At 28.5% G+C, this 25,318-nt stretch overlaps 1 protein-coding gene across 4 annotated transcripts in view; it reads left to right on the top strand.

The window, feature by feature from the left end:
* Window positions 1-25,318, top strand: part of LOC107452018 (carbonic anhydrase-related protein 10) — a 476,626-nt gene that overhangs the window by 395,271 nt on the left and 56,037 nt on the right. For all 4 annotated transcript variants that reach the window (XR_015432607.1, XR_001585143.5, XM_016068291.5 and 1 more), the window contains exon 6: window positions 751-817. Coding sequence is in view for 2 of the 4 variants with exons in the window: in XM_016068291.5 (XP_015923777.3) it covers window positions 751-817 (67 nt within the window). In the remaining 2 variants the exon portion in view is untranslated. The remainder of the gene's footprint in view (window positions 1-750; window positions 818-25,318) is intronic.

Here is a 25,318-nt window from a genome sequence, read left to right on the forward strand (position 1 = left end):
TCATATCCCAGACATGCTCGGTGGGAGAGAGATCTGGTGATCTGGCAGGCCAAGGAAGAGTTTGACAAGCTTGCAGACAGTTCATAGCAACATGTGCCGTATGTGGTCTGGCATTGTCCTTCTCAAAAACCAGCCCAGGCTGCTGCAAAAGGAACGGTGGCAAAACAGGTTTTAGGATGTCGTCGACGAACCGCTGTGCAGTAAGTGTACCTCTAATGACGACCAATGGGGTCCGGCTGTCAAAGGAATTGGCACCCCAGACCATAATGCCTTGTTGCGGGCCGGTGTGCAATAGTGAAGGCAGGGTCCCTCCCCCTCTGCCCTGTGCGTCTCCAAACACGTCTTCGAAGATCGTCAGGACACAGTTGGAAGCGGGATTCGTCGCCAAGGACTATGCATCCCCAGTCGGCGTCATTCCAGCCATATATGTTCAAAACATTCATGCATGCGAAATTTCAAAGCAATCGGATGATTGCTTCTTGGTACGTCTATTTTTTTGTTATCGAGTGTATTATAAACAAAAATAACCTTTAATACTTATTAAATACATTGTAAAAATATTTGTAAAATTTATGTAAAATTGTAAACTGGTGAACCAATAGAAAATCATTATGCGGGAAATCATAATTTTGTTAATCTAACAAAAATAAAAGTTGCTAAGTAGAAAATTTGAAAAGAAATATACAAATGCAAAAGCATATAATAAGATTGTGCAGCAAATTATGTGACTAATTTAAAATTGTATTTTAGATAGGAGAACCGTCAAATATGGAACTACGATTACTAACAAGCCAACTTCAACACATAATATATAAAGGTAAGTTTTTATAGCTTATCATATATTTTCTTAAGTATGATCAATAAATGTTGCGCTTATTTCTGCAATAAACAGAGGAACAATTAAAACTAACCCAATCAGTATCACACTAGATCAATAAAATAAAATTACTCAATTAGTGTCACAAAGCTAACTCAAAAGAAAAATAATTAGAATTTTTAAATAAAAAGTAATAAAAATATTATATTAATAAAATTGAATATAGAAAGCGTTTGAAAACATATGCAGAACTGAAAAAATACAGTACTAAACTATATATACAGTATATATACAATACTGTAAGAAATTACAAATCCGAGCAAAAATTCTCCTAATATGAAACGCTACTGGTATATCTAACTATGCACATTTATTTTCTACTTACAAATGTCGAGCCTAATTGCTTTGCGTGACAATTTTATTTTTATTCTGTACATTTAAATCTTGGCAAAACTGATATAATCAATATAGAAGCAACTGGAAAAAAAGTATAAAATCGCTACTAATTACGTTATTGTCAGGCATAAAACAGGCAAGAAAGTGGTTTCCTCCAGAACAAGAAGCAAATCCAAGTTGTATAAAAACAGAGTTTGGTTGTTTTCACGCACAGTACCATGCCAAGGGGAACTCATTTCATGAACGAGGTGGAATTTTAGCTTTTAAAGAAATTGGCCAGAGTGGTTCTCAAACTGCAAGAAAAATAATAAGGTCTAAGGCTTCAGTGAATCGTTACCTTAGGAATCCTGAAAGCTGTGGTAGTGCTAGTTGCACATGTGGTATTATATTCTAGTGGCACATTACCTTAAAAAACATCAATACAGGTATAGGGCAGATCAACAGACAAATAGGGCAGGTAGGGTGACATATTTTTTATTTAAAAAAAATTAGGGAAGGGTACACCGAGAAAATGTACAACAGGAAGTGGCACTTAACCTTAAAAATTATCATTGCAAGTATAAGGCAAAATTAACGATCGTCACCAGGACTTTTTCCGTCCAAAATGCACCCTATTATTTTAATAAACATGGAATTATATTATGAAAATTTTATAATATTTTGAAAAATACTTTGTTTTACGCTTTGTTTCTTAAAATGTTTTCTTCATTTCAGAAATTAATCTTGTAATATTTACCATATTTTCATAAAAGCGTAAAAAATGCCTTACATTAATATTAAGTTTATTTAATTATTTAAATCTTTAAATGTTTGAAAAACTGACCACAGTTAAAAATGATACAACTAGCCACTGGCCAGTGGCAACATTTCTCAATTTTGCCCTATAAGTGAAGAGAGTATACCGAACAAATGTATACCGAGTAGTGGCACTTGACATTTAAAAAAAATATCCATATAGAATAAACCGGGCAATGACGCTCACTTCCCTTAATTATTAAAAAATAATAAACAGGGATTTTTTACTAATATCAGTATTCCATAAACTAATATTTTCATTATTCTTTTAATATGATGATAAAATTCATGATCTCAGGTTTTAAAAAATTATCCTTAATCAATAGATAAGATGATCTATAAAAAGAAAAACGAATTGAAACTATTTTTTAATATTAAACTATAAGTAAATAAAAATATTTTGTTGTAGTTTATTTTTAAGCTCTACTAATCTCTGCAGCGACAGACTTCTGAATCAGAGCACATAACCAATAAAGCACATAGACGCAAGAACCACATAGACACATAAAGCACATAGATCAATGTACACAGATACTTAAAACATTTATATCAAAGCACATAGATACCTAAAATTACGTAAGAGTTGAAGTTTTAATAAACTATGCCGTATTAATCACACTGATCAAACTTCATTAAGAATTATTAATAATAATCGGTTAATGTGATTAATTTGCATAATTTATCATATTTACCAAAAATCATGATTATTATTAATAATAACCAGATTTATTACTTTAATCGTAACATATAAGCTACAAAAAATTTTTTAAAAATTGTGCTTACATTTTTCTGAAAATTTCAAATTTCATTCTTAAAAAACTATTTATGAAATTATGCTAAAATCTATTGCATATCTGTAGTTTACGAGAAACCTTAGTTTTTATTCGCTACTATTAAAATTACTTTTTATACTCATTATATTAAGAAATGTACTTCCATCAGACAGAAATGAAATCCATAAAAATAAAAATAAAAAATTTTTAGATTCAGTTAAATAATTAATGTTTTTCTTTTCATTATTTTATTAATATTTTATTCTAAACTTATCTCACAAATATTAAGTGAGGATGGTAAATATATAGACTTCCTTTAAACTAAGGAAAATATTTTTTTAAATTATTTATTAAATTGTTTTCAGTTTTAAGTTATTAATATTAAATATTCATTATGCACGCAAATGTACAATTAGACTAATTGAAATAAAAGAAAATATTGCTACTGGAAATGTTTTCATAGCTAATTTAAGTTAATTGCTGTTACACGCATGAAAAAAAATATTACTGATAGTTATCGTGATTTATTTAAAAAAAGGTAAAGAAACTGTTTCATCCATATATTATAACACCATTCAGTACTATAAGTATTATTTATAAAATAATATTTTCTTATATCATTTTGTATCATTTATTAAAACAAAAAGTTTTATTCTGCATTTATATAAAAAAACATTACATTAAAACAATATTTAATAAAAGTTATATAAAAAAAACATTATAAAAAAACATTAGAGGATGTTCTGGCAGACACTATATCATAATTTCGGAACCTGCGATTTCTATCTTAGGTGTCTCTCTTAACGACCTTCCTGGGTTTTAGCCTTCAACCTTTTTACTTTGTACATTTTTAACCTATATTGTTTTTACCATACGTTGTTTTAGCTACTGCTCTTACTATTACCATACTTTTACCTTCTCTTTTGTGATTTTACTTCTAACTTTATCTTTTTTGTAGTTTTTATCTGAGATATTTTGTGTTCTTATCTTAATTATCTTAGCAAGTTTACATCTTTGCATTTTATTACTAATGGTTTTTAATGTGTACTATTCATTAATTTTTGGGTTTTAAATTTATACGGTTCTTCTGACTTTTTAGTAGTTTTAATAATTTTATGAGGTCCAGTTGGCCATAGCGATCCCTTTTGATTGCAGTTTTTTTATTAACTGGTTTTAAATTGTATAATTTGGTCTTGGATTTTTATATCTTGAGTGGTTTTATTCATTTCAAATTTATGAGGGTTATTTGACCTTATGATTTATGCAGTGACATCGACTTCAGTTGTACTGTGATCGTATTTCCATTATTATTGTATTTATAATATTTTTAATTTTTGAATGTTTATATACTTTGAGAATTGTCATGGCTTGATATGTGCACAACTGTATAGACGTTGAGCATAACTAATTTTTGATGTTCTTTTTTGTATAAACTTTTGCAGGTTTATGTTGCTCCTCGCGTGCCCTTTAATAGGGCGGGTCGAGGCAAATCTTTACCTTACCTTAAATAGAAAATAAAAAATAAAGGTTATTTATAAATTATGAATATAAAATAGTACAGTTTAGCTTAAAAAGCAAAAACAAATGCATATTTTTAGTTCCATTTTCATCAATTTTACAAAAATGAGTGAATGAAAAAAATCAATTTAAAAATTGACATAGTAAGTAAGTCGTTTATTGAAATATAATATATTTACAGAACATTATGATCTCTATGACTTATATCATAATACAGTATAATTTTTGGCAGATCAAATTAATTAAATTTAAATCTAAAATAAATTATTTAAATAATACGCTGATTTCTTATGACCATTGTTAGTCAAAGAATTTAATTTTAAACTTTACTATTTCGCAGTATAGCTAATAATAGATATAACATTTAAACAGTTACAAAGTGTTACTTTAAATTACTTTTATATAAAATAATCTAAATGTACATTATCATATATGTAACATGCATAACATATATGTAACCTGCATAAATTAATAGGAATAATCAAAAAAATATATAGCGCATTTTGTTAATATGAACAGTTCGCTTTCTTATTAGTTTTATTTTAGATATGATTAAAAATAAATGAATTAATTTTATTAGTTTACATCCTATTAGTCATAGACGGCAATAGTTCTATTGACAAATTAAATTGAACATCATGAGGGAATCAAAAAATAGATTAATAACAAACATAATTGGGTGCCTGCAACTCAAGAAGAAGTGATGTGATTATGCCTAATTATGATTTAAATTAGATCTAATTGTATTCACGTAAGTGACGTCACGTGTGTGTCGAACCTGATTGGCTTCTGAATCCACTAAGTCTACAATTTACCTGCGTTGACGTCACTTGCAGGCATCCAATTGGTATGTTCTCTTAGCCAAAAAGAAATTAGACGTGAACATAATGCGACTCAAATATCAGCGTACATTTTTTATGTTTAAATTTATAAAGAAATGATAGCTACTTTATTTTACCAACTTTCGGCCATAGCGCTAAAATTAGCATAACTTTCGCCCGGTTCTGAAATGTATACAAATACAATTATGTGTCATATGCAATTGAAAAAAGGTTTTTATCTCTGTAATTTTTCTCTAAAATTGCTTTGGAATATAACCACGCATTTTCCAAGGAATAATCTAGATTTTATTGCACTATATATTTAAACAAGAGAAGATATTTCATAATTTAACTACATTTTAAATAAAAGATTAACTAAAAATTATACTTTTAAGCGCAATCTATCGATTTTAAATATTATTTTTTTCAATTGTATTTCCTGCATAGTTACAATTAAGCCAAGTCGGATAGCTTTTACGATAAAATCAATGCCAGATTTCAAAAACAGAAAAAAGTTCATTCACAAATATGACGACAAAGGAAAAAATCTTAAGCTATCGACCAATCATTTTTGCCTCTGTGATCTTTGATCCAAGCGTTAAAAGTTTACACACCTGTAAATGGCAACAGCTTTCTCCTGGCCTTCGATCGTCTGCCAGACCAACCATTTCGGTTACTTCTTTTGTTTCCTTGTTTACCGTCTTCCCTAAGCTTTGATTTTCTCAACGTTTTTCGGACGTTACTGCTAAACCGATTATCGATCATAATATCTTTCTCCAACTCTTGCTCGAGATAATCACTTTTCGTTTCTTTCTTGGATGAGTTCCACCTTTCTTCTTTTTCCACATAGTTTTTCCTCTCTTACTTATTTCAACGGAAGAAGAAAAAAAAGAATAAAGTGTGGAAAATGTTTTTCTTGCTTTTTATTACTAATGTTTTAGTACGTTTTTCCAACTCTATTTTTTGATATCTTAAGCTCTTTACCACATCTGCATGGGTTACAAATATTGATAAAAAAAAATATTTCAACTCTGAGGTTTTAAGGTAGATGTTCAGTAACATGCTTTTTTTCCGTAAATTGTACTTTTTTTAATGTTTAAGTCATAGAGCAAAAAAGAAAATCGCGTTAAGAAACATTCAGATGTTTTTACCGATAAAAGAGCAAGAAATAACTTTGTTATGGTTTTTCAGAGTCAGCTGTCACCTCATAAGCTGTTATTTAAACATTCATAGTTTGAACAAATAACTTTTTTTGCCGATTGAAATTATGGAGCTTGAATAATAAAAAAAGAGATTTTGGCAAAAATCGAAACAGATTGTCATTTTTATAAAAGCTTTGTTTTGCTTGCAGACTTAAGTCTATTGCTTTTAAAATTGCCCTATAAATACTTAACCAATAAAACTTGCTTTAAAGGGTGATCAAAAAGTTTAAGCCCGAAGCATTATTTTAAGCATTTAGACCATCTTCTGCTATATTTCTTCACCAATCTTTGAATACCTGTTTGGTGAGACTTATTTTTTCTGCTACTTGAAGAAATTCGAAATTGCCTGCGCCTTTTTTGTCCAACGGAAACCGTCTACCTTTCAATAACTTTTCTTTGAAATGACCAAAGATGTGAAAATTTCACGGTAAATGGTCAAAATTGTATATGTCATCCACTCTGGTGACTACAACTTCTCGCGAATAAAAAATAATCTGAATAAAACTCCATTGTATAGAAAAATTATTTCCGGTAAAACAAAACCATAATTCAGATAATTGAATCAAAATATAGGGTTTTCCATTAAGTAATTTTTCCATTGAATAATTTTTCCATTCGTAATAGTAATAACTTACCGGAAATTCTTGTTTTTCAAAATTATAGTTCTTATTACCACACATTTAGTAAAAATATAAGAGAAAAAAAGAAAATTTTTATACCATATTCTAAAGTATTACGATATTTCCAAATTTTTTTAAGAACTGACATTCATTTTACATATATGAATGCAGTAATTTTAACCATTTGATATCTATACATTTTACCAAATGGAATTATAATACATGCTTACACTTACATGGTTTGTTTAAAATGACGGCTTATTTAAATGGTTTATCGAAGTTAGATAGTGGTTAATTACTTATTTTTGTAAGATATTTCTAATTTATAACAAGGGGAAAAGAGACATAAATAATGACTTCAAATGTTTAATGAAAGTATTTTAAATGTACACTGAGATTTATCAAACTATGCTGACTTTTTATCGATTTTTATAGGGTAATAGGATTTAATTATTTACTTACAGGCATATGTGGGTTTCTCTGGCCAAATGTGGGTTAAATACAAAGAATGCTAGCACGAATATGCATTCAGTGTTATAGCAGGATTCAAACCCACTACGTCTACCCATTAGAGCTTTTAACGGAAAAGCATTACTGCCCTAAATTTTATTTCAAGAAAAACAACAATACTTTATTCAAACCACCGTTGCTACGGAGTATTCTCTTTCCACCAAATGCTCTATTTGTTGTTGTTGTTGTTGTTGTTAATTTACGTCGCACTAGAGCTGCACAATGGGCTATTGGCGACGGTCTGGGAAACATCCCGGAGGATGATCCGAAGACATGCCATCACAATTTTGAACCTCTGCGGAGGGGATGGTACCCCCGCTTCGGTAGCCCGACGACCTGCGTGCGAAGTCGAGCACTTTACGGTAGCACAGTTTAACGAGGACCAATACCACACACCCTCTGTCCCTACGCAGACTGATCCAAGTGGTCACCCACCCGCACACTGACCGTAGCCAGTGATGCTTGACTTCGGTGATCTGCTGGGAACCGTGTCTTAACGATCAGTCCACTGCGGGACACCAAATGCTCTAAAGCGTACAGGTAGCGAGTTTAAATTGTTGTTTTCTGTTTCTTGTGTCATCCATTGCACAAATTCTTTGCATAAAAGGCACGAACCTATATTTGTGTCAAACGGAATTAACTTGTTTATCACATCCTGGGTTATTGTTGGATTTGAACATGTTACCTGTATTTTATATAGGTTTGGCAGAAAAACAATACTGTTGTAAAGAAATTAATTAAAAAAATTACTACGCAATATTCATGATCATAACAAAGCACTATTTATTAGCTCATTTCATGTTGAAGAACAGAGAGCACAAATTAGTGAAGGACATTACCAAGATGCATCTATTTTCTATTTGTCGGTTCAAATCCTACCATGCAACAAGATTTCGCGCTTATCAAAAAGATTTGTCGTTAATGCACGGACGGTATCAAGCACAAATAATTGATTGAGCTGTACTTTCTATTTCATCCCTTGACGAGCTGGAATATGCCACCTTCTAACAATATGTCTTCGTGAACTGTTAGCTGTTTGTCACATTGCATTCGAGAACACATCTTGTTCCAGAGCAATGGAGCATCGGCATGCTTTAATTGTGATGTCATTAGACGCTACTTACCGACATCGGTATATTGGTCTAAGATAAACTTTTCACTGGATGCCACAATGAACTTGATGTTCCCAACTTGCTTTCTTTTTTCTGTGTGGTCACTTGAAAAGCTAGTATTTTTGATAGTGTGCTCCAATTCATGTGATAACGATTTGAAACTTGTTTTTTAGTTAATGGTCATATTTTCAAACTTTTCCTCGGACACGCTAATTTAAATAGCTTCTAACATTCATTTGTGTCTCTTTCCTTTTAGCATTTCAATTTCCTTACTCACCGAGACTTTCACGTTGCGTTTTCAATGAAGACGCATTATAACGTATTATTTGTCGCTTTAAGCACCTTTTAATTTTTACCAGGCACTTTCTAAACACCATGTAATAGAAATTCATATCAATGGTTATTAATAATAACTAATTAAAAAAAAGATTAACCAGTATGAGGTAACAAAGCTTTAAGTTTTCATGATTTTAGTAAAAAAAAGTATTTTAGCTGATGAATTTGACTGGGTTTTAACTGCCATTAGCCCATGATGATAGAGTTTAGTGTATTTGGAAAAAAAATACATAAGTAAGAAAAATATATAATAATATAATAAAAATGATTCGAAAAATAAGAAAAAATAATAAATCTGAGAAGCACATATGTTAATTTAAATACCCCGGAAAGAAAAGAAAAAGAAATTAAAAGCATAAAAGCACTTTTAATTCTTATGTTTATTCTAAATCGACAATTACAAAAAGTACTAGAAAATCTTTTCATATAAACTATTCTTCAAGTAATTTCATGGAAAATTGAATTAAAAGGACATGAATGTGTGACATTTAATAAACATATTGTCACCGAAAAGTATACTTTGATTACTAAAAAAAATAATTTTTAAAAATTCATTACGAAATCACTTTTTAATTAATTTAAAAAATGTGTTAATATAAATTTTTGAACGAGCTGAAAATAGCGAAAATATTTCAAAGTATGACCCTTAATAAACTATATGAACTGAAAAAAATTGCAACATTATCGATAAATTGTCTTCTGAGTTATTTAAACTAAAATCCAGATAAACAAATTAAATTCTAGATAATAATATTATAACATAAATATCTGCAACTTACATGCCTATGAAGATGATCTGGCAAAGTTAATTGCAAACTAATTCACTTAAAATAATTTTTGTGTTCTTTATTTAGGTAATTGCATTTAACAAGTGTTGACAAAAACTTCAAAAAGCTTCGAAACTATCTAATTTTATCTAAAATGACGCTAAAACCTTTAAATCCATAAGGACATACTTAAAATACTTGCAACTAAATTCATTTTAATTACCTCATTAATTACTTTGTCAAGTGTCTCTTGAAATTTATTTACAAATTTTTTGTTAGAAAATTTACTGTTTCACTAAAAAGTAACTAGTGAAAACTTTCTCATAGGAATTAATAATCTACTTTCAAACAAGAATTAATAAATAAAATTTTCTGGAATTAGTTGTTCAAATTGATTTAAAATTAATGACTCACAAGTTTTACATTTAAATTTGTGTTCATTATAAAATTAGGTTAAAATATAATAACAAAGGATTAAACAATTTTAGTTTAAAAACTAGTTATATATTTTCCTAATTTTTTTCCTAAGCGCTTTTGTTAAATAATTACACTTAGCATAATCTGTGTTCTAAAAAACGTTAAATTCCTACTTTCTAATAACTAAAATATTCTTGCTAAAACTTCATTTTTAGCTTTTATTTGTTTAGCCGAAAAGTAATTATTTTTTATAATATTCTAATTCTAATATATTCCTCTATCCTGCAATCACTTCAAATAAAATTTAAATTTTACTATGGGAACCTGTACAATATGCATAAAATAATTCAAATATTTACCTTAATTCGGGGTGTAATGCATACTTTTTGCAAACTATTTTAATTTATATACTATGCTCCAAATAAAAAATATGATACATCGTACTAAGCCTATTAAATCCGAATAGTTGAAAAAAAGACATAAGTTAAGAAATGTGCTTGAGGTGGACTAAAAAAATTTTTTTTTATAAACAAAACTTTATATTTCTAAATAGCATAAAAATTAAATGGTCTAACAGAGTTTTATATTGTCGTCAGTGCATTGTTATTGGGCGAAAAAATCACATGTTGGGATTCAGTTTTCCCTCATTGAATTCCATATTGTTTTGATTGTTATTAGCATAAAATTAAAAAAAAGTCACAAAAATATTGTTTTCCTAAAAATATTTTTGTATCTCAAATTGGAAAGCACCAGCACTTAATTACAACATTAATTCTTTTTTTTAAATTTTGATTGTTTTCTACATTAAGAGTTTAAAACTAAGTGAATAGTTTTTTATTATTATTATAACGTAATTCTACGCTACATTAAGATAAAGTTATTTAAATAGGTCTCCAATCTTATTAACCGTTATACAATTATTATTTTTTGTGCAAATAACAGTATTATTTTATTATAAATTGCAGTTAAAGTGATTCGTTAAATGAGTGAGAACTTAACGATCAGCTTCAAGCACAATATGATGCATGCAAAAATAGTATTTAATATATCCGTCCGTTTGGAAAGCGAAAATATTTAATTACGATTGTGAATTCACCAAATTTGTTATAACAATATATTTTCAATATCAAATGCTGTTTTAAAAAAAAATATTACTAAAATGTTCATTAATAGATCGAAATATAATCCTAAGGAAAACATTTGGAAGTGGGAGGAAGTGGGAACATTTGGTTTGGAGCAAACAAAATTAGTACATATATTTTAAATGAATAATTTCCCTTTTCGCAGAAAAAGCTGTTTTAAGCCAAGAAACAATAATTATTGCGGAACAATCATCGGGATTGGTGAAAAAAAGCGAACAGGGGGCCTAGCTCCCTAATAATTATCATAACTATTCAAAAAGCTTTTTTATACATTACACTCTGAAAGAAATAATAAATGGCATTGAATCCATTAAATCGTATTATGAATGAAAATATTTTTATTAAGAAATATTTTTGAGCTATATCAAAACATTTATTTTTAATAAACAAAACTTTATACGATGCATGATGCTAACTATTATGAAGAAAAAAAACAGTTAATAAGTTTTTCGACGATTGTATAAAAGGTTAAATAAGTTTCCAAACTCAACGGACTAGATCGAAAACTCAACTCTATGTTGCCACCATTTTATAACGAACTTCAAATATAAAAAAAAGATGAGTGATAAAAAAAAAAGAACATCAGCCCTTCCGCTTCATTTCCGTTCATTAAAACACGCCGACTGTCTGGAAGTTCCTTTCTAAAGAGGGAATAACTAGCAGCTATTTTATTCGTTATTCCTTCTTTTAGATGGTTTTAAGGTGGAATAAAAGTTTCCTCTATTGAAGGGTGCTCATTAAAGTAAATAATCCGAAGAGAAACGAAACTTGATGAAGTGATTAGAAAAGACGATGAGTGGCTTTAGGACAGCAGCCTTCCCCGTTTTGACCGAAGAGTTCCTCCAATAACTCTCCAGCACGCAAACCATATAGATATATGGTACATGGGGCTCATGTACAAATAAAATGTGGGATTTGTGATAACTTTTAAAAGTGAAAAAAATTCAATGAATAAACATAAAAATTCGGTAAATGGTAAGACTTCAAATAAATGGCGGGAAAAAGTTCATAAAAATTTTTGTAAAACAATTATAATTTTTTTGTTGTATTTTTTTTAAGCAGACGGTGCACAGAGACTCTTAGTTCTGGTTCTTATGAACGCATCGGAATAAATGAAACTTCTAATGTCTGTTATATAGCTCAATCGAGCGATGTTATGTTTATGTATCAGGCGAGTTTTCCATGGGAAAAATAATATGTTATGCGTAAGTAAGATGGGGGCTGTAATAAGCTAAGAAATATAAAACGTCGAAAACTCGAAGTCCAACAGACTACTTTAAAAATTAGGATACAGATTATTAAATTTAAATTATCAAAACATCAATTTTTTCCTGGAGTAAACTTAATTGCAAACCTTAATTTTTAATAAAAATAAATTCTGTAATTGCTTAATAAGAATGGTAATTATAAGACACCCTATATGTTGAGAAGTGTATTGCGTAGTTTTAATGAAAAATTAGAAATCTTTATTATCGAGTGAATAGTTCTGAAATCTTGTGGCATAAGTACTACAATTATTTATCGTATTATATAAATATGTAACAACTATTTCAAATATTTAGTTTGGGATATTTAATGAGCATCAAATGACTATTCATGATGAGTTAAAAAAAATAATAGTATTGTAACTTAAATTCTATATAGTTTTAATTACTGATCTTACTTTAATATTGCTGTGGCAGCAAAAGTAGAGACAGACACAATCATGTCAATGTTCTGGCAACAGCTGTTATAGAAGCAACTCAGAGTATGCATTTTTTCCATAAGATCCATTTGGCACTGTTTTATTTTTTCAATTTTCACTATGGAAACAAACCTACCAGAAGTCTTATTTTAAATTTCAATTGTCGTAAAATTCTTTGAAGTTTAGAAAGATTGAGAATGTAAAAATCATCACTGTATGTAAAAATAAGTTTTATCATCACTGTAAAATAGGTTTTCTCAAAATTGAGGAAAAATGTGTCAAAATAACTCCGAAGCAAATAATAGTGGAAATTGAAAAACCCATGTATCTCTCTTGACGTAAAGGTGACATATGACATACCGATAACATTTTGACTTAAGAAAACAGAATGTACTCCTTTTTGAGCAAAATGCATGTGGAGGGAGAAATATGAATCAGACATTATCCTTGGCTGACGTCTGTATTCAGCCAAGAGGGACCTCCTCTAAATAAGCTAAAAGTGGAATTACAACTACTGATTTCCTGACTATGATATTGAGACCATATTTTCCAAATGTCAATCCTTTGTACCATTGAAATCTTAAATTAGTATGTCATGATGTGTCGCTGCGGTAACCACAATATAAAGTTTTCTAACTTTCCCTGGACTAGAGGTGTACAACTATAGCGCAAGTTACTTTTTTAACAGTTTCATGTCAAATACCTTATTATTTCAATCAGTTGATTTTGTTTTATGGTCAACATCTTGTGGATCATTATCAAATTTTGTTTCTTGAACTTCTTCTGCTGTGATGATATGACAGGAAAAACAATGTCTATCCATCTAAGACCTAGCACCTAATGTATTGGGAAACATTTGACATAATTTTATTTCTTAAAAAATAATATTTTAAAAATTTCAACTTGTGTGCCTTTACAAAGCGATTGCCCTTAAAAAAAATTGTTGGACTTAACCTCATTGATCGAAATTTTTAATTACTATGAAAAATTAATAAAAATGAGCGAAATTTATTTCAAGTTACCTTTTGAGCTTTTTTATGGCAATTAAATATCTTATTATTTCAATTTAGTGGACTTCTATGATCAAGATATGAAAAAACACATGATAAAAATGCGTCATACAATATGCAAAAAATGCCAAAAATAAAACTTTATTATATTTCATGCAATAATTCAAAATAAATAAAATTAGTTTTATGAATTGATTTTTTTAAATGAATGTTTCATCGCATTAGTTTATTTTCTTATCAGTTATGTATCAAAGAAAATTTTCAAATTTTTGTCATTATTTAGAGCTTGGGACACAAGCGAATAAATGCTATTTATAAAATGCTATAGTTAATTATATTAATAAAAATAATACCTTTACCATCAATGTAAAACATCTTTTTTTTTTCAAATTTTCTCAACTATATGAAGTACACTGCTAATGTGAGCAAAGTACGAATATGTTACAATCACATTATTACATACTACACTTAAAAAAGTATGGTCAAAATTATTTGAATATGGTAAAATTTAACGTATTAGTGGCACCATCGAATCACCAAAAATTACCGTAATTTGTATCGAATCCCATTCGTAATGATTTTGGTAAAATCAACCATTAAACATCGTTTTATAATAATATGATGAACATAATTAATTTGATGAACATAATTGATAGCAGATAACGTTTTGTAAATGTATTAAGATTTGGTAATTTTATCATGATAGCTTAGAGCGTGGCATAAAAAGAATTTATTCAGTTAAATTTCTGCTTCAGTTTTGCATTTTATATTAATGTGGGGTAACAAGAATTTATGTTTGCAAAATCTGAATATCCGGTAAACCATTTCCATATGAACAGAAAACCTATGAAACGAGGGGTTTAAATGTTATGTATTTTGTCTTTACGAACAAGAATTATGGGCTGTTGTTGTTTGTTTGTTTTTTTTTGTCAAAAATGTAAGTACCATACAGCACGGTAATTTTACCAGAATTTTTTCTCCGTGCAGAGACTAATAAAATCGTGTTGCATGTGTTTTGAGTTGAAAAAGTTTTACATATTTTTTCTGTAAAATTAATTATTGTTGTATTATTATTGAAGGATTATTTTTGCACCTCAAAGATAAGTATAAAAATACTCATCATATGACTAAATACTAATCAGTGAGGTTTGAAATTTTTCTGCTTCCTATGAAGAAAAAATATTTGTTTCTTCATGTATATACTTCAAACAATTTATAATAACAAATCCCTCAAATTAATACTTAATTGATCAAACGATTGATGTACTTATTTTACATCTTTTCTTCAAAAATGTCATTATCATTAGTTTTTTATTAAAACTGTAATTAAATGACGAAAACATGTAACTTTCACTGGTACAAATCAAATTCACTAATACATTCTCTCTTTTTTAAAAATATCATTTAAAGATGTTTAAAATAAAAACAAAAGTTAATATACAAACTTTTGAATTATTTTTACTTTACAATTGGTATTTCGAAGTTAAAAATGTATAATTAATACTCTAGTGTATATTTTTTTGTTATTTATGATACTTAAGCAACCTCAATTACTTCCAAACCAAACTGGCTAAATAATTCTTTCATAACCGCATATATTAATGCAAAACTCGAAATGACAAAAGAGACTTAGTACAAATGTTTCTTTTTCGTTTCATTTTAAAGCAAAGTGTTATTGATTTTGGTAAAAAGAAGAGGAGTTAATAACAGGTTTAACTGAAAATGAACATTTTTTGCTTTTTATTCGAAACAGAATGCCGACAATTACATAATGGACGAAACTGAAATGGAAAAGTGTTTTCAAATGTTTGTGGGTGAAAACAATTTGAAGGAAAATGAAACCTCTTTCCTAAGTTGCATTCAAAGAATTATCCTAAAAAGGTTTATTTAAACAGATGTCGCTTTAAAGAGCCCTGTTTGCAAACTTCATTTTTCTCTTATGAATATTTTTAATCAAAAATTGGGAAATTAAAAAAAAAGAAAACGCACATACATAAAGGAGAAATCTCCGTTACGGATTAAAACGAAATATATTCTAAAGATCTATCTTTTTCTCCGTCTTATGAATCTAATGATTGAAGATGTGGGGAGCAGCTACAAATATAAAATCTTTACCTAAAATTACAGTTCGAACAATGAAACATATTTGAAAAATTAATATTGTAAGACGAATTAATTTTCATAGATATAAAGGGTAACGCTAATTGAAGAATTTTATATAAAAGAAGAAAAAGAAACCATAATTATTTTCCCAGCAACGGATGCAAACAAACAAAAGTAATTTGACAAAATTAAATATTGATTGGTTTTTATTTTTGTCTTTAACTCATAATGAGTTTCGATCATAATTCGAAAAATACTATGCTTTGTTTTCGTTTGTTTTATTATTCCTATACTCATGTTATAATTAAAATATCTATAATTAAAATAGTTATTTAAAATTATTTTCTCATACAACAAGAATGATCTATAACAAGACAAGAATAAACAAACATTTCTAAGTAGACATGAAGCCATCGACAAGTTATGTTTATCCATAAGAATCTTAAATTTAAAAACATGTACTCATTCTTTAAGCCTTAAAGTCAATTTTAACTGTTAAAAATGCCTATTACGTTCAAAAATATTATTTAATAAGTATATATTTTCTAAAATAATTAAATTTTAAAAATTAAGATAGTTTATTTGACATGTACTCTATTATATGCGAAATAAATAGTTAATTTGTAGATAAAACATTAGTTTTCTTGCTAAGAAGTTATTTGTCATAGAAATTTGTGAGAATGAACTAAAGAAAAATTATATTTTTACCCCTTAACATTAACAGTGACATATAATTCAGAAAAATGCGACAAAAATGGAGAAGAAAAATTTGACCGTCTAATTTTGTTCTTTAAATTGTTATAAAAGTTAGAAAAGGGTTTTTTATTGCAAGAAAAAATTAAAATGCAATAATTACTGTATTTATAATTTTTACATACACATAAAAAAGTGATGGATTACACACACATCTTATTCAAATAGAGCAAATTAAACAAAATTCTGAAACTAAATATAACATAACTCGAATAATATAATATAACAGCACACCAATATGATTTTCAATACATAAATCTTACCAATCTTTTACAATATGGTATATCCCAAAAACCCCAGCCACATTTCCCTTTCTCGACTGAAATCGTAATCGGTGAAAAACCATGACCACTAATGCCATCTATTAGTAAAATAGTGAATTAAGTATCCAAAGTAGAAACGAACGCAGTCCGGGTTTCACAAAATAGAAACGTTGATTTTTTTCCTGCCCGAAGTCAGTCCGGTCATCACAAATAATGCACGTAGTAATTGCCCGAACTGGATTCGGGTGACACTGGCAAGGGGTTAATATTTAGAAATCTGAACCAGCTGATAAATATTTTGAATAACTTAGACGTAATTTAGTGTTTCGGAGCTGGGGAAAAAAGAAAAACTGTCGTTGCCTACTACTGCTAATACGTCAACAAGGAAACTTCGTAGCCGTTTATTCACCTTTTAATTTAAATTATTTGTGACAATTTTTCAAAGAAATAACAATAAAATTAAAAACAGTAACATTAAATACAATAAAATTAAATACAATATAACAACAATAGAATTAGAATAACAATGCGAATTCTAATTGCAATTTAAAAGCTTCCAACACAAAGTAGGAAAGTGAAGATGGCTAGAAACTTCGCCAAGTGAGGTATTTGACTCCGTTTAACTTTTTGCTAGCTATGTTTTGGACAGTTAGAATAACGTCAGAACTCTCTAATTAAAGTGAGGTACAGGGTAAAGATGCTCAAATTCTTTATTCAGAAATATGATTTTGGGATGTTTAAGACTCGTTAAAAGATGTGAGATGAAAATATTTGATGACTATTCAACCTATTTTTTTCAAGGGTTATAACTTGTTTGCAAGTTTCTTCAGCACCTCTCTGTTTCCCTACTTGCATTCTGTAGTTCGAAACTAAAGGAACTTCATTATACATTCGAAACTATAGTACGTAACAATATTTCAAATATTTTTATGTTATTTAGGGATTATCCAATTAGATTTAGTTTTGTCAATATGCAGCTCAAAAGCTCAAAGTGGATTTGAATTTTCTTAAACCATTTTGGAAAAAAATATTTAGTTGTAACTCCTGTTTATCTTGTCTTGAAAAACATTTCCTTGAAAAGCATTAATTTTTGAATGTATTTTGCAATGATGGTTTGGAAGAAGTTGAAATTTTCAGTAAAACTTCTCATCATGCTAAAAGAGTTTGAGATCGGATGAAACTCTTTTAGCATGCTGACATCATACCAAGAGAATTTGTGATCTGATTAAACTCACTTAGTATGCTGACAAAATACTAATAGGTTCAGAGAACTGATTAAACTTACTTAGCAAGCTAACATCATTTTAAGAGAGTCTGGTATCTGATTAAACTCACTTTATATGCTGACATCATGCTGAGGGAGATTGGTATCTGATTAAGCTCTCTTAGCATTCTTAAATCATAAAAATAAATCGTGTTATCTGATTAAACTCACTCAATATGCTGACACCATTCTAACTGAGTCTGGGATCTGATTAAACTCAGTACGCTGACATCATTCTAAGAGAGTCAGAAATCTGATTAAACTCCTTTAGTATGCTGACAATATACTAAGACAGTCAGAAATCTGATTTAACTCACTTAATACGCTGACAGCATACTAAGAAAATCTCGAAACTGATTACACTCTTTTAGTATGCTGACATCATACTAAGAGAGTCTGGGAACTTATTAAGCTTCCTTAGTAGGTTGACATCATATAAAGCAAGTTCAAAAGAGACATTTACAAAAAGCAAAATTAAACTTCGATCATTATTTAAATTTTGCTGTTAAATAATTTTCTCATTATTTCAAAAAATAAATAATTAGTAATTGTTTCCATTGTTTCAACGCAATCATTAGAGATAATTTCATAAACATAGTTACAAAAATGAATCTTAAATTAAATAAACCCTTGCAACGTGATCACCATTATTGATTTTAACTCATAATATTACATACGCTTTAACCAAATATCCCGTGCGTACAAAAATGTATAATCGTGTTAAACATTTTCCAATTGAATAAATAGAATAAGGTTTTAGATATAAATGCATAATGCTCTCAATATATTGTATTCTAGTTCTATTGATAAATTTGTTAAGTGTCGTTAATTTTACGAGCAAATTGGTTTAGCATGTAAATTAGTAAAGTGTCAGGAGGAGATGTGAAATTAGCTGCTTCGCTAGGAGACATATATGTTTCAGTAACATTCATCTTAATACAGCACTAAAGAACTGTTAATTAACTTCTGCCTCAAATGAATTCTCATACAAATGAATAATGAAGTGCATTTTATTTTGCTAAGTTCATAGTTAGCAAACTTTGATTAGTTGAAATAGCCCCAATAGCACAAAATTATAAAGCTCGATTATCCAAACAATATTGCATTTATAAATACTATTTCACAAATTTCTTTTAAATATTGGATTTTTCCATTTAAAATTATATCAATAATGTTTTGCAAAAATTATGTATCTTATAAATAAAAGTGTTTCGAGCACTATAAAAAATAATTTTTGAAAGCTATTTTTTATGTTAAATTATCTTTTGCAAAATAAGTTTTATGATTGTGTGAAAAGGTTTATTGGATTCAAATAATTTCGAATTGGATTCGAATAATTAATAAGATTAAAGAATTACGCTAAAAACCAAATTTACTCGACTGCTCTTGTATTTCATATGATTTATTATTAAAAATGCGACTTCATTAAAATGTACGGGAAATAGAAGTTTGAAATCCGATAATCCTTATTTTTGCCCCAGATTTCATAATTTGTAGGTAGTACTAACAATTATCCAATCTAATTCTGATTAAGGTATAGAATCTAGAGCCCATGGTTGAGCGATAATTTTTGTTTCGTTTTTTTTAGTCGGCTAACTGCAAGTTTTGTTTACCGTTATTTGATTGGTTCTTAGTTAATTTTCATATATATTAGGTTTATTTTCAAATCACCAAATATAAGAGAGGCTCTCTATTCTAAACTATTACCCTAACTCTTTAAACAATTATTATTGAATCTCAGCGTATGATAATGTAATCATTAGTTCAAAAGTTATTCAGGGTGACATTTATTTTCGATTTATTTATTTTTTATTTGGATCGCTGTGCATTTTTACTTTTTTTATGAGTGATTCTTAAAGGATTTATCTTTTTTGTTTCTTCCTTTTAAATTTCATAAATAAGAAAACACATTACAATTTTCAATAATATTCATAAATTAATTACTTTTTTAATAAACGCATTTAATAAAAATTGTTTTAATAGAATCTATTAAAAATAGAGTTATATTTAAAACAGAGTCGATCTTAAGCACCATAAACATAAATTTTATCACTTAAAATCAGAAAAATCAAATGCAGTTTTACAAACATAATCTAATATAACTTATTAATATTTATTTTTGCTTTTCAAATTCAAAATAGCCAGACAATATTTTATTAAAACCTAGACATATTTTTAAGCTAATTACACAGTCTTTCATTCCAGAGTAGTATTTTCATTCAAATATGTTCCCAAGAAAATATTAAATAAATATTAGGTCTAAAAACTTTTCGAAATCAGAAATTATTTTATAGCTCATTTCCAATTTCTTTTATTCTTCAGTAAAAATTTTTCGTTCCATTAGGTAAAACATGCTGTTTTTTAATAAAAATTCAGATTTAATCCAAAAGCGAAAACACTAAATTCCATTATAAAAAGACAAATGTAAATTGTGCAAATAGAAATCTGATGCTAAAGTCTTGAAGCAAAATTCAAATAAACAACTAAACGAATATACAAAAAGAATAAACTTCAAGCAATTTTAGCAGAATTTAAAGAGCAAATAATGTCAAATAAATAGTCCTTCTTTTAAATGCTCTACTCATCTTTTCTTTAAAGCGCGGTTCGAGATAATCTTCCAGAAATCAGTGATAAGAAACCTGCTTTCGTATAAAATATTTTTCAATTTGTGAATAAGTCCCGTAAGAGAGAAAACTGGATAAGGGGTGGAGGAACACTGCAGCTTTTCAAAAAGATCCTGGTTTTCTCCGGAACGAGCTGGGCCCCATTACGCGTAGGGACGCACCTGTCATTTTCCGAATCCAATTATTCTCTTTCTTTTCGTATTTCAACCAACCTAATAGAAAATAATTGCTGGGTCAGGCTACTGAAAGAATTTTTCTGGAGCACGCAAGTTTTCTTTTAAAGCATTGGGGAGGAGATAGAAAAAGGAAAATTAGAAAAAAAAAGTCTCTGTGAAAGCTAATCTTTTGGTCCGTTTTATGACCTAACATTTTCGTATCCCTGTTTCGCCTTACTCTAAGCATTTGCACTATAACTGGGCTTGTAAAAGATTTTAAAGATTTTAAAAAATTGAAAAATCGTTAGCTCTTTAAAAACTAAGGATATCCATTTAATTGATGCTATAAAATGAAAGCAAATTATTCTAATTTATGTTCTTTATACTCTATAATCCCTTTAGAGAATGTATGTTTTTTAATTACTTAATTAATTAAAAACATGCATTAATTAGCAATAAAGTTAATTAGCAGGTTCAGTAAGCATGTTAATATATAGTAATCAAGTAAATTTTTCTCACTAAATTTTGAAATTACTTGTTTTTCAATAGTATTAATACTATTAATTGAGAAAAACCACATAAAATAATGTTTTACAAATAAACAACAATGAGATACAATCTGAGGCAAGAATAATTCGTGCAAATTCGTTAGTTGAATAGTATTTCATGCAGAAAAAAACTGTTTATAGTTTTCAGTTTGCAGCTTCATCTGTCGGTACATTTTGTAACTAATTTTGAAACTTGTTAAAAATAAAAGAGTTTCCTAAGAAAAACACAGCACAACGTATAAAATGTTTTTTTTTTCACTTTTTCATCAATTGATTTTTCCCACTATTGTTAACATCCAGAAGATACTTCGTGAAAATTTTAAAAAAATTTGATACAAAATATAATGAAAAATAGATTGTCGTTACTTCTTCGCATTTAGATAACGAATATAACCAAGTAAATCTGTTAACTTTTAAAAACATATTAGCAAGGTATTTAGTTTTAATAGTCTTTTACAAACTCTAACTTTTTAGGAATATAATGGTGCAAAATATATCTAATTAAAATATATTCGAACATCAGAAAATCTTATTGTATAATCCCACTACCCGCCTCTTCTTCTTTTCCTTATTTCTGGGACTCAAACAAAGGTCCATCATAATTATCCCAAAAATTGTAGATAATTCGTCTCAAAATGAGTTCTTTTTCACTAGCTTTAATGCCAATCTCATTCACTAGCAGATTATAAAATATAATATAATAAGTTATACAAGGTGTTCCATAATGGCTGCTGCTAATATATTTTCAGAATCTTTCTCAAAAATTAAGTAAAAAAAGTCTGCATATTTAGAGTCACAAACTAACATTTAAGAGCATTAAGAAAAATAACAAGAGTTAAAAATACAAAAATTATTTCGATATCAAAAAGAAAGGTTGACGCCACCATAATTATTTTGGATGCTAAACTAAAAGTTACATTTTGTTTTGTTGCTCAAAAACTACATGACTTAGAAACTTGAAATTACAGTCACCGGCTAAATTATTAGAAGTACTATAAGATTTTATGTAAAATCTTAATTATCAGGTGATACTACACAGCTTTATAGTTTTTAAGCGACTGAAACCGGTTTTCACTTGTTTACTTTCATGTATAAATTGAATAAACTAGACGATACATAACATAAATTCGACGATTGGATATTATAATAATTAGACCAAATTATTAGGCATACTGTAGTATTTTAATAATTGCATGTTTTTCACGAGTTTACATGTAATGCTTTTATATTTAAACATACATGTAATGAGTTTTTATTCAGGGGATTTTTATATACTTCCTATTTGTATTTATTTATTACGAATTGCATTAGAATATTAACCAATTGATACACGAGCATAAGCAAGTGTAAACCGGTTACAGTCGCGTAGAAACAATACTGCTGTATAGTATCAACTGATAATTAATATTTTACATGAAATATTATAGTGCGTCTAATAATTTTACCAACTGTACAATGACGTGTAGAAAAATGTACATGAAGTACAATGGAATAAAAAAACTTTAGCATTTGATAATTAATTTGAGAATGATAAACTGTTAAACTTTTATTTAAGATTGCAGAAAATTTTAAATTTTGTCTTGCTGAAAGAACTTTTTTCATTCGTTAACTTAACGCAAGATTTTATCGAAATTTCAATTGGTTCAAAAGCTATTACAACTTTAAATGATTTTTTTCGCAAATTTTAATTCCTTTTTTTTTCTTCGTTTTTGTCTTAGTAATGACTGTTTATCCATTGTTATTGATGTGATTTAAAAAAAAAGTAGCAAAAGTATCAAAAATGAAAACTATAAATAAAAGGGATAAATAAAAAGAATGTATAAAATAAAACAAAAAAAGGGATAAGTTAAATTAAACCATGAATTTCCCTTCTCCCGGGTTAATTCGGTGTCAAGGAGATTCTCAGCAATAACCAAAAAAACCTTCATGGATATTTAAGGTTCTGCGTATATTTTAACACATGCATTCTCGTCGATGCGAGCCGGAAGCAGAATTCGAATCTACCAGACATCGTTTGGATCCGAACCAGAGTAACGACACTGATAGGGAATCACTGTATCCTTTGAGCCACCATGGTTCTCACAGTGTGGATAAATACTATGCTTACTTTTACGCGTCAGCTATAAAAAAATTTTTACAAGCATGATTTAATGACTAACTCTCAAGGTATTCGCTAAAATAATTAATTATTTAAATGCTATACCTGTAAGCCATTTAATTAATAATAAAAGGCTATATCTGAGCCTAATTGAGAGCAGTATTTGACAATAGTTATTACAAAATATGAAACTAACAAACAATTAGGTTAATTTGGATAAATAAATGTACCAGTTAGCTCTTAATGAGGAAGCGCCACTTGTCTCGTACGATAACATGCGCACTCATGGATTGCTATGCAACTCTCAATCTTTCTGATATCGCCCTCATATCCACCCCTAAAAGTCTCTACAAATTTTTACAGGATACCCTGTAGAGTATTTTACCACCAAATCACATGTACCAGCGAAAATCTATCTAATATTTTTAGTAGTTGTCTAGGGAAATTCATTGAATGAAATTGGTAGTAATAACTCGTTATTCCTAAAATTATTTTTAGGAAAAGTGAGTGCAATTGCGAATAATATTTATGGTATTATTAAAAGTTAGTCGCCTCTGGATGATAAGCGTTCATTAAGAATAAAGCTTAAAATAAATATTAAATTATTCCACCTTCAGGGCACGTTTTACTGCTATACCCTACTCCAGGCTAGGAGTTTCAGCTTTAATTAGTTTTAAATACTAAATATGGAATAATAAAACAAGCTTAGAATAGAGCGGACTTTAAATTTCTCAAAATATGTCCAGCGGTCGATGGCTTTATCTGAGTTATGAAGTAATAAGTGCTATGATATTTATTCGTGAAATTCAATTTTGAAATTAAAATTTAGGAATAAATATCGTAGCCCTGAATTTTAAATGAATGAGCATAAAATTTTAAAACGAAAAGTTTTCGACTAAACTAAATGTATCCAATTTTGATCAATAAATAAATGTATCCGGATACGAGAGTTACAGGAGCAGTTTCAGATAGCTTTCATAAGTAATCAACTCGCTTCGCTATTTTGTGAAGTAATTTAATTTTAATTTTATTTCATCGTGAAAACTTAGAATAAGAATAATGAAGCCAAAGGGGCAAAGTGTTCTTTGAAATTTTAGTTAAATTTATTAATCAATTAAATAAACAATGAAATGTGAGTAAAAAGAAGAACTGTAGTTTTTTCCAATAAAAAATGTATATATATATATATATATATATATATATATATATATATATATATATATATATATAAAAAGAGAGTGGAAATGATAACACATAGCCAATCACAGAACACTTGCGGTTAGTAACGCACAAAACAGCCAATTAAAATTGAGAACCCATGTGTGTGAAAAGGATTTTTATTTTATTTTGAGTATGTCTAATAATGATGCCAGAGTTTTCCATTGTTGTCCGTGCATTTCTATTGGCTCAAAAATCACGAGGCAGGATCCAGTTTTTCCTCATTCATTTCTAATTGTTTTGATTGTCATCAGCATAAAATTAACAAAAGTCGTAAAGGTGTTGTTTTTCTTTAACCCTTTGCTTACGGTGTACCATGTTCTACCATCACATATGGTCCATATGTTGTACCAGCCGTAAGTAAAAGGTTAA

This window comes from Parasteatoda tepidariorum, chromosome 3, assembly GCF_982258835.1.
Source record: "Parasteatoda tepidariorum strain Cologne lab strain chromosome 3, Ptep-v5.0, whole genome shotgun sequence".
Classification (NCBI taxonomy): domain Eukaryota; kingdom Metazoa; phylum Arthropoda; class Arachnida; order Araneae; family Theridiidae; genus Parasteatoda; species Parasteatoda tepidariorum.